General features: G+C 38.7%; 1 protein-coding gene across 1 annotated transcript; it reads left to right on the forward strand.

The window, feature by feature from the left end:
- The first annotated feature begins 887 nt into the window (after window positions 1-887).
- Window positions 888-9,989, forward strand: LOC129364272 (zona pellucida sperm-binding protein 4-like). The gene is made up of 8 exons (XM_055036827.1): window positions 888-1,878; window positions 2,043-2,227; window positions 2,319-2,416; window positions 2,493-2,656; window positions 2,739-2,931; window positions 9,476-9,623; window positions 9,697-9,775; window positions 9,857-9,989. Exons 1-8 carry the CDS (start codon window positions 888-890, stop codon window positions 9,946-9,948), a joined length of 1,950 nt encoding a protein of 649 aa, XP_054892802.1. The 3' UTR covers window positions 9,949-9,989.
- Window positions 9,990-10,771: the final 782 nt, after the last annotated feature.

Genomic DNA, 10,771 nt, shown 5'->3' on the forward strand with positions numbered 1-10,771 from the left:
TTTTCCTGATATAGCTACTTTAGACACCAAAGCATCAATGGAGCATTATTTAAATGTTGTGACCTATCTGAATATTGGTTATAAACAAGCCAACAAGGGATTATCTGACCTGAAACATAATCCCTTCTACAATAGTGTCTGTATGGTTACTTATCATGATAACTTTCCATTTTACAAAGCTTAAAATCATTTTAAAACTTTGTGTGTGCTTCAGTTTTTATTACAGTAGTCCAATGGACTCAACAGTCCAAAGATGTCAATCCAATAACACCTTTGTGATAATGTGATTTGCACTGAATGTATAATGCTATCATTAAATATAACAATGGTTCTGTATATTTATTTAATGTTCTAAACCCGCTTTTGTTAATTAACCTTAAACCATAATCCTGGTCAGAAATACAAAGCAAGGTCAAGAAAATATTTTGTAGGACCTCTACATTTCTTTCTGAGGCAATTTTATGCTAAATGTTCTTTTCTACTGGATTTTTGATTGTATGATGTAAATATAAATAACAGGAGAAGTAGTAAATTTGAGAATGAAAAAAACATTAGCTTAGGTGCAGATCAAGTGAAGCTGGAAGTCCAGAGAAAAGATCAATGTGTTTGTGATGATGTGCTAATAAAACAAACATTTGCTAAAGATAAATTTTGGGGTGCAAAGACCACATAAAAGTTATTGTGACCTGTAACATAATGTAATACTCTTATCTGACTCACTGACCTGATCTGATAAGACACAATTGCCCCTCTTTGTGGGAATGCTGGGAATTATTATTTCCCCAAGGGGTGGAGTTTGTAAAGCATTACACCTGGGAAGACATAAATGGAACAGCAGACAGAAAGCGTAGACTTGGGGACTAACCAGACCAGACAGCTGTGAGGTCATGGCAAGTCACTGGAGTGTCACTTGTTTGGCAGCACTAGCTCTGCTATGCTGCTTGGCTAGCAATGAAGCAGAGGCACAGACATACCATCAAATGCCTCAATATCCCCAGAAACCTTGGCTGCCTCAGTACCCTCAGCAACCTCAGAACCCACAGCAACCTCAGAACCCACAGCAACCTCAGAACCCCCTCCAACATCAACTTCAGAACTCTGAGCAACCTCAGAACCCTTTCCTTCAACCTCAGAACCTGCAACGTCGACATCAGAACTCTGAGCAACCTCAGAACCCTTTCCTTCAACCTCAGAACCCACAGCAACCACAGAACCCACAACATCGACTTCAGAACGCTCAGCAACCTCAAAACCCTTTCCCTCAACCTCAGAACCCACAGCAACCTCAGAACCCGCAACATCGACTTCAGAACCCTCAGCAACCTCAGAACCCCCTCCAACATCAAGTTCAGAACTCTGAGCAACCTCCGAACCCTTTCCCTCAACCTCCGAACCTGCAACGTCGACCTCAGAACCCACAGCAACCTCAGAACCCGGAAGATCGACTTCAGAACCCTCAGCAACCTCAGTATCCCTACCCTCAACCTCAAAACACTGTGCAACGTCTACATCAGATCCTTCAGCAACCTCATAACCCTTACGCTCAACTTCAGAACCCCCAGCAATTGCCATATGAAGCTTTAAAGCATCAGTACCCTCCACATCCTAAGCCCCAAATGCCTACGAAGCCTCAGTATTCTCAGCCACCGATGCCTGCTTGGCCTCAGTATCCTGAGCCACCGATGGCTGCTTGGCCTCAGTATCCTGAGCCACAGAAGCATCAAACAGCCACCATTCCTCCCCTGAGACCACACCATAAAAGGTGTGATGTGCCAAAAGCTTCAAGAGTACCATGTGGAGCTCCAGGCATTGCTGCCACTGAATGTGAGGCCAGAAATTGTTGCTTTCAAGGCCAGTCTTGCTACTTTGGAAAAGGAGGTGAGTGTTGAACCGGCTGCTCTCGTAAGACAAAAACTGAAATACATTAATTAGTCTGTAAAACATCTCATTCAAAACAAAAGTGACTAATCAGAAGTTCTTACAAGTGGAATTTTGTGTGTATAGTTTAACTTATTGTATCCTGTGTTTCCCCCCCCCATTAGTGACAGTCCAGTGTACCAAGGATGGCCAATTTATTGTTGTTGTAGCCAAAGACGTCACCCTGCCCCACATTGACCTTGAAACGATATCACTGTGGGGAGGAGGTCCAGGCTGTACACACGTTGACTCTAATTCCATGTTTGCTATCTATTTCTTTCCTGTTACTGCCTGTGGCACTGTTGTATTGGTAAAATCAAAATTGAAAAATTGCTTTAATTTTGGCAATAATCTGGTTATTTTTCAATAAATAACCCTTTTGCCATTTTAACATATTGTAGGAGCAGCCTGGAGTTATAATCTATGAGAACTCTATGACATCTTCCTATGAAGTGGGTGTTGGGCCTCTTGGCGCCATTACCAGGGACAGCAGCTATGAGTAGGTGAACATTAGAAAAGTATCATATTTTAAGAATAACTTTATAAGCCAGTTTAACACCCATTCTCTTTTCCAGATTACTCTTCCAGTGTAGGTACATTGGCACCTCAGTTGAAACCCTGGTGGTTGAAGTTCTGCTGTTGAATAATCCTCATGTGCCCGTTGCTGTTGGTCTTGGACCCATTAGAGTGGTTCTGAAGTTGGGCAATGGCCAGTGCATTACAAAGGGTTGCAAAGAGGGTCAGTATATGTTGCCCACAAAGTGATGCCAATCATTTTGTAAACTTGGCTGTTGTAATAACTTGTGCGTCTGGTCTCCCAGTGGATGTGGCCTACACCTCTTACTATCAGGCCTCAGACTATCCTGTTGGCAAAGTACTGAGGGATCCAGTCTATGTGGAAGTTCAGCTGCTTAACAAGACAGATCCCACACTGGTTCTGACTCTTGGACGCTGTTGGGCGACTACAGCCCCCAGCCCTCATAGCCTGCCCCAGTGGGACATTCTGATTAATGGGTAACTAAAACACTTTTTTTTCACTATATTAGTAATGATAACAAGCTGATTCATTACATCTATGTCAATTATGTTTATTCGAAAAAATTTCTTAATGCCATTTGAATCTGAGTGAGAAAGATGTTAAATTTTATTAGAAACAGTGATTACAATTAAGGGAAAATTGCCAATGATACTATAAAAGAAAAGTTTATCTGTAAAATAGGAGTACTAATTAACTTTCATGGATAAAATACATTTAAATCTCACAAAAGCAAGTACTGTGCAGAACTCTGCAAGATGATAAGGGAACTTGCTGTTGGTGTAGTGAACAAATTACCTTATAATGATGCAAGTGACATTTCTACAGTTTAGCATGAAGCTATTCATAGCCCTTGCAGTTTTAGGTTTGAAGCAATATTTTAATTTTATCAACATGTTATCAAAATGTTATTGGGGCCTGGCATAGCAATGCATCGGGAGGGCAGTGACAGACTTGCCATAGATGTATGGGAGCAATAGGTGGACATTATTGCACGAGAACGCAAAAGATAAAAAATTTCCCATGTCCCTTGGAGGGGTTTATTCGATGGCGACGTAAAAGTCGAAAAACGGGCAAAACTTCCAACTGCCGGAACGCAGAGTGTAACTGAAACCAACTGCGGCTCCATTAGTGTAAGAGATGGAGTGGATTTTTGACCCTCTAAACCAGAGATGCCCAAAGTCAGTCCTCGGGGGACGGCATCCTGTACGTTTTAGTTCTCTCCCTGGTAGTATAAACAATCTTTTCAGCATGTCAGTGTTCTTCTTAGGCCTTCTAAGAGTCATCATTTGACCCAGGAAGAGAACTGAAACATGCAGGACGGACTTTGGGCACCCCTGCCCTAAACAAGTTTGAAATTGCCCTCACGCCTACAAAAATCGAGCTATTGGTAGGAAAGTCGGTCAGAATATCGTACCGAATGCCTTCTTCCGTAAAATGTTTTTGAAATTTCCCTGGGGCTGACGGTTTTCTGACAAGGTGCTTCAGAGCGAAGCAGGGTGACAAAGTAACCTCAGGCTCCCAGACAATCATTTTCATCCTTTTCTCAAAAATTTCCGAACTCAACGCACACCATCTTTCTCTCATCGCTGATATTACTGTGAGAGAGCTAGAGATATGAATCGCAATACTATAGGAGACGAGAAATAGCCCTCTCATACGCTTCAAATGGTTTTCGAATACGTCTCACAGTTCCTGAACGGGAAGGAGTTGTTCGGACTGCTTTTTTCAGAAAAACTAACTGGGTGTCTCACAAAGATAAGATTCTTTCTCCACCTAGCCTATATGCCACGGACTTCCGTTTTAGCACTTCCGCATTTTTTTTTCCACATGGGTCACTTCCGGGGCGCAGGCAACAATGTGTCAACAATGGCTCCTCTTAATGGTGCTTATAGAATTATTCAGACATCCTGAAATGCTCCAACAACGACAAAGGATTTTAAGCTGGATGTGTCAAACTTCACAATAACTTCAATGGTAAGTTAATAAATCATTTGTATTCACCATAATGCCTCAGGTCTGACGTAGCTAACAGAGACAATCTTACAAAGATGCTATGTAGAAGTTAAACGTTTTGATTATTAGTGCGATTTGTGATCTATCTGTGCAATGATGTTTTATATATATATGTAAAATATTCAATGAGTAGCTATCAATCGAAGCTGAAGTTAGCTTCCGAATATAGCTTCTAATTCGGATAATAGCTAAATGATTACACTTATTTTCACTATCTTGAGCATTTTTAATGCGTTGTATTTTAAAACCTACAACACCCAAACACTTAAAACTCTGACTGGATTATTCAACACTAATATCAGAATAAATAAAACATTTGTGAAACTTTCTAATTGATTTGTGAAATTTGTAAGATGTATATAAATTTCATAACGTTTTTTGCATCTGGACCACAATTATCGAATTGGCATTATTTGTTATTTTATCTTTCTGTTCCATTTGTTGTTTTTTCTTTTAGTATAGCTGGAGTTGGGCAGGAAGTTCTGTTTGGTGGCTTCCTGGAGGGAAGGATCGGCTAAGCTAATGCTGCTAACAGCTTCTCCTTCTATTAACTTTTTTGCTTTTCTCTATATAGAACATATTCCTATCCGTCGCTCTGTTTCCATTTTGTATATTTGCTTTATTTTTTATTTTTACCTTAATGTCGGTCAGAATATCTTAGCTGGTTAATTGAAGTGGAAATGTACATCCTCTTGATTACTGGCGAATGTGTCAGAACCACATGGACTGAGCTGAAACAGATCAATGTGTTTCTCATTAAAACGACTTCTTGTAATTTTAAGACATCGCTATGACTGTGGCAGTTACTGTGCTGCCAAGAAAAATAATAAAGTTAGGGTTTCACAAAGAAAGAGAAAAAGTTACAAGCGTGTCAATTTATAGCCCAGTTTTTCCTCCAAGGCAGGTGGGTCGACTGAGAGATTGTCAACCATTTAGCTTAGCTACAGGCTACCTCCATTTCACTAGCATTTAATGAATGAAGGGAAGAGTTTAACAACATATTTATATATTTAACTTTCCCCTATACTACTTACCACACTTAACAACAGATGAGTGGGTCAGCAGCAGCTCTAACCCTGATACCAGTATAACCTTCAGCCCTGTCCCAGTGACAGAATTGAGCAACACTGTGTTCAATCTGATTTTTCCTGTCTCTCAACTCTTTTAAAGTTACACAACAAAAACAATGTATTTATTACTCACAGAAATTCAAACAATCTTCATCAAATATTCCATTAGCACACTAAGCAGGGAGTTAATGAGGTTTCTTGACAGCGCTTAGACTGTCCTGGTTCTGATTGGTTGTTTTTGGACAGAACCTCACATTTCTTCAGACAGCAATAGCAACTCGAGGAGGTGGAGGACATTGATCTTAGACAGTTTCTTTGCAAATTGTCACATGGTTACAGCTTTAACAAGTATGGAGAAAACATGTTTCTTTATTAGTTATATTCTGCCACTTGAACAAAATATAACAACGTAGCATTTTTGGAGAAGTCTGGATTGCTTCATGTATATTTTGCACGTTGCTTGTGAGTGTTGCTGGAGGGGAGAGACATTTCAACCAGCTAAAAACTATTAAAAACAAATTAAGCAACCAGTCTGTGGATTGTTGCATGTAGAATTTATGAGCAGTGAGTATTGTGCCAGTATCAAAATTGGATCAGGGAAAGCAAGGCAGTTGCAAGCCTTTAAAATTGTGACGCTTTTAATGGATCAGATAGACTCAAGAAACTATAACAGCAGCTGCGAAGGGGGCCCAAATTAATTTTTTATCATGGGGCCCCAAGATTCCTGGCAGCGCCCCTGATCCTGGTCACAGACTGGCGACCTGTCCGGGGTGTACCCCGCCTCTCATCCGAAACGTTCACAAAGAAAGTAAAGATAGTCACCAGCACCTCCCGATCCCACTAGGAACAAGGGGTTATAGAAAATGGATGGGTGGATGGATTCTGGCCATAATGCTACGATACATCTCAGGCACAGTGAGATCCTCAAGTTTAAAGTGTAAAGTTATACAACTACCAGAAGAAATGATTGAAATAAAGGCACGTCTTGAAAGTATTTTCTGTAATTTTATTATAGAAATTGAGGACGGGAGGAATCGATTAAAATCAAATCTAGTATGACAATTTTTTTAAAGTCATATCATCCAGCCTAATTCAATGTATATTGAATAACATGACTAACTGCATATTTCTTAATATTCACATTTCTTTGCTGGTATTACTTAAGTCTATTTTAATATCTGATCTACATGCAAATACTTGATGTAATGTAAGCACTGACAAAAGGGGGGAAAAAAGGTTTATGAAATCCAGAATATTACAAAAGACACTTGATTTTATTTTAAGTTCAAACAGGATAACAAAATGAACAGCAGTTACTCAGACATCAGACATGTTTGCCTTTACTGGTGATGAAAACACATCGATCTGGAGGGGATGAAGAGCGGCTCAGCTCAGTCCAGGGTCACTGCAGTGTCAGGGTAGCCAATAAAGTCTGCAGGTAGATTTTTGCATATCTGACGTCTGGTTTCCAGATCCTAACTTAACTGAGTAGTGTAAATAAAAAGTTGGTCCATGCTGTGATGATCCGGCAGACAGTGGACTGATGGACACGTTAGCGGTCAGCAGGACCAGGTGCTTGGATCCAAGGGAAAGGTAATTGGTAGAGCGGCTCAATCGTGGCTCAGAAACAAATCATGAGGTGTAACAATGCAAACCTGAAAAAATAAAAACAATAATAAATACATAAAAAATAAAGTGCTCATATTTAGCCACACAATTAAATCAAAAACTGATAAACCCTAAGCTCTTTTTGAGAGTTTTGCTTGAAAATAAATTGACAATATCTCAGGAAATGTTTAAGTGAAACAGTTCTGGTATCACAATTAAAGAAGCTGCAAAAATGATCTCAGAGGTGTAACAACACTGAAGTAACTGAGTAAAAGTAAACTGAAATATTGACTCTTTAGAAAATGCATGTTGAAATCTGAATATTGTTTTTAAAGTCTATAGCTGGAATTAATTTAAGCTACTAATAGACGCAGCATAGGGTTTGCCTATTAATCTGTACCAATAGTAATACAAACAAATGATGCATAGAAGAGGTATTCGTTTATAAAAGTCCAGGAAAACCTACGTTTATCATTTTAATAATAAAGAGCAGCGGAGTGATGTAACTTCATAGCTACATCACTTTCATATGATGTATCAAGGTATCAGTGCTACCTCGCCAGATTTTGCTACGGTACCATGGATAAGACTGTCAGGGCTACGTGTCCAAAACCGCTACCGTCATGTTTAGGAAATGTTTACAAACTGAAAACTATACTGGGTAGAGTTAATGTTTAATATATTGGATAACATTATTTGAGTGACAGGACTGAAGTGGAAGCTTAGCAAAGCATTGGAACAATTTATGTAGACGATGAAACCACAAGAACATCAGTTCCTTCAGTTCTAGCCTACTTAGGGCATTACTGTTGTGATCAATTTGCTATGTTTTGAACCAGAGAAATCCCCTTCTGGCCCTCCATCTGAATTTTGCGTGTCATCCAGAAGAAGAAAAGTCACGTGTCTCTGTTGCAGCACCCTATCCATGTCTCTGATCTTGCCTCAAGGCACACTGCCAAAGACTTTCTGTTTTTATGTTTTTTTTTTTTTTTTGTCAAACGTTTTCCAGGAATAGGTCACTGAGGTTAATTCTGCAGTTTTCAGTGTAAATAACTGTATTTGCTATGCATTACTTAATATTTGTTTCATAAAGCGAACTGGACCAAACTGAAAGTAATTTCATTTAAAATGTTTGTACTTGTTATTTAAAATTAAAAATAAAACCATTTTTATGGATCCAGACTGTAAATCACATGATTTTGTTTATTAAAAGACAAATTCATAATTTTTAAGGCTATCCCATTTTTTTCGGTCTGAGACGGTATTACTATGTCATGGAGGCCCATCTTGTCTAGAATGAATTTAACACATAGAGAAAAAGAGAAAAAATGACCGGAATGAAGTTTTTTTAGAGCAACCCACAAAACATTGCACAGTATGCTTAAGTATTATTGTATCGTGTCAAATAAACTTAATTTATTGACATGACTACTTTGAAAACAATGCTGCAGTTTTCTGGATAGAGAAAAATAAAACTGGAAAGTTATTTCCAGTTTTACTACTGTTCTGTGACAGTAGTAAAAATTCAGAATTTTTGGCCCTTGTGAACAATTGGCTCCTTTGGCCCTGAGGGAGATGAAATTTCCCATCTGCTCCTTGGTCCCTAAAACAAATGGGCAAATTAATGGTAAGTGACAAGTATGTTTCTTGGCTACCAGGTTTATGTGTAGATAAATTTACATATTTCTGTGAAAATACCAAAATAAAATAAAAGCCTTCAGATTTTCACATCAGGTAATTGCTCTTTTGGGCTTTATATGTGTAACAGTGGTTTAACTAAACCATTGTTACACCTAGTATTAGTGTGGCCCTTTAAAACAAAGCTTACTGAAAATTTCAAAATAAAAGCGTGAATGTTCCTCTCAGGCAGTGCTAATGCAAGTCATTAGCACTTGGATTAGCACTGCAGGGCAGTGCATTAGCATTAGCCTATTCCCTAAAATAAGCTGTTGTCAATTTTTATTATCTATTAGCCATGTTTAGTATACTGAATGAAGGAAGTGACTGTATGACAACATGCTAGTGATACCCCTCATGCCACTGGCAACATCTAAACTGACATTTACATTTTGGCTAATTTTAGCTAATGCGGAAGTTTTAACCTACTGAATGGATTAAGTCCATGTTAGTCAGCATGCTTGAGATTCTCCACATGCTATCAATATTATCTTAGCAAAGCTTAGCATTGATGCAATTTTTTAGCATCAGAACACTGGGTTCCACACTTTGGCAGGCCCTGTTTAAATTCCTTCAGAAATGTTCTGGCTCTGCTGTGCTGTTTGTCGTAACACACCCATGTTGACCCAGGTATTACTCCATCTCCATCCAGATGTCCATATGCAGACGATCGTTACCTCTCCACACTGGTTCCAGTGGGTCCTTCATCTGGTCTGAAATTTCCAACTCACTACCGACGTTTCATTTTCAAAATGTTTGCCTTTGTGGACACCGACACAATGGAACCCCAAAACAGATATGTAATGAATGTAGCACCCTGACAAAAAATGACTGTCATTAGATATTATTCCTAATAATGTTTTTCTTCTTCAGGTGTACATTCATTGCAGCACAGCTGTGTGTGTTCCAGGACATGGTGTGAGCTGTGAACCATTATGTCACAGTAAAGGAAGTAAGTGAGTCATTTAAAAGCCTAGAAAAATATAATGATCAACAGACACCCAGATGTGACCATAGTTTTCATGTCGTGCAGAGAGAGACACAGAGGCTGCAGAGGAGAGGAAGGTTGAACCAAAGGTTGTGGTTTCATCTGGACAAGTGATTATGACTGCCCCTCAGGAGTGAGCAGAGACAACCTCAGCAATTCAACTGGGAACATTTAGAAAAAAAACACTTTAAAAATTAATGCAGTTGTTGAACTGTAAAAAATAAATAAATAAATAACTGTATTTCTGAATAAATGATTGCACAATATATAACCAGCAGTTGATTCAGTTTTGAAGATGGGATGATTGATTCTTGTTAGTCCTTCATGTAAAAGTTGTTTACTTGACAATATGATCAGTGTTGTATTTTGTGGTTTCATTGTACGAGTTTGAATTATTGTACAAATTCTCCAAATATGTCAAGCATGAAAAAAACCAGACGGCATCGCAGGAGCAGCCCAAGTTTAAAATAATTATAGTTTAAATTATAGTTTGTTGACAAACTGCATGAATTAAAATGTAAAAAAAAAACAACAAAAAACAATGTATTGATATTTGTAAATCCAGTTAAACAAAATGTAACAAAAAAAAGATAGAATGTGCTACAAATTGTTTAAATTGTTTGGTTAAATTGTTTCACATGTAAATTAGGGGCAGGGGAATCAATATTCCTGCTACTGTGACCGAACAAAGTAAACATTTAAAAGCAAACAAAACCAGACGATCTGACTTTTTAAAAGTTACTGTGACCCAAAGAGTCAACAAAACAGAGTAAAAAAAAAATTATGTAAGCCTCGCTGCTTGGAAGACCTTGGCTGGTGATTATTTTGCATCCCTTTGAGTCGGTCATTGACAACAGCACATGCTAAGACCCAAATGCCTCTGCAAACAGCACTTGTACACCTGGAGTTTCACCTGTTTCACAGCACAGACACTGGGACAGATCAAGGACAGTCAGTGGT

The sequence above is a fragment of the Poeciliopsis prolifica genome, unplaced genomic scaffold (assembly GCF_027474105.1).
Source record: "Poeciliopsis prolifica strain line A6 unplaced genomic scaffold, Auburn_PproV2 SCAFFOLD001, whole genome shotgun sequence".
NCBI classification, from domain to species: domain Eukaryota; kingdom Metazoa; phylum Chordata; class Actinopteri; order Cyprinodontiformes; family Poeciliidae; genus Poeciliopsis; species Poeciliopsis prolifica.

Excerpts from the sequence above, each read along its gene's own strand:
- LOC129364272 (XM_055036827.1), top strand. The coding sequence starts at position 888 with ATGGCAAGTCACTGGAGTGTCACTTGTTTGGCAGCACTAGCTCTGCTA. Across the intron at positions 2,417-2,492 it reads ACCAGGGACAGCAGCTATGA|ATTACTCTTCCAGTGTAGGT; the intron begins GTAGGTGAACAT and ends TCTCTTTTCCAG. Across the intron at positions 2,932-9,475 it reads TGGGACATTCTGATTAATGG|ATGTCCATATGCAGACGATC; the intron begins GTAACTAAAACA and ends ATCTCCATCCAG.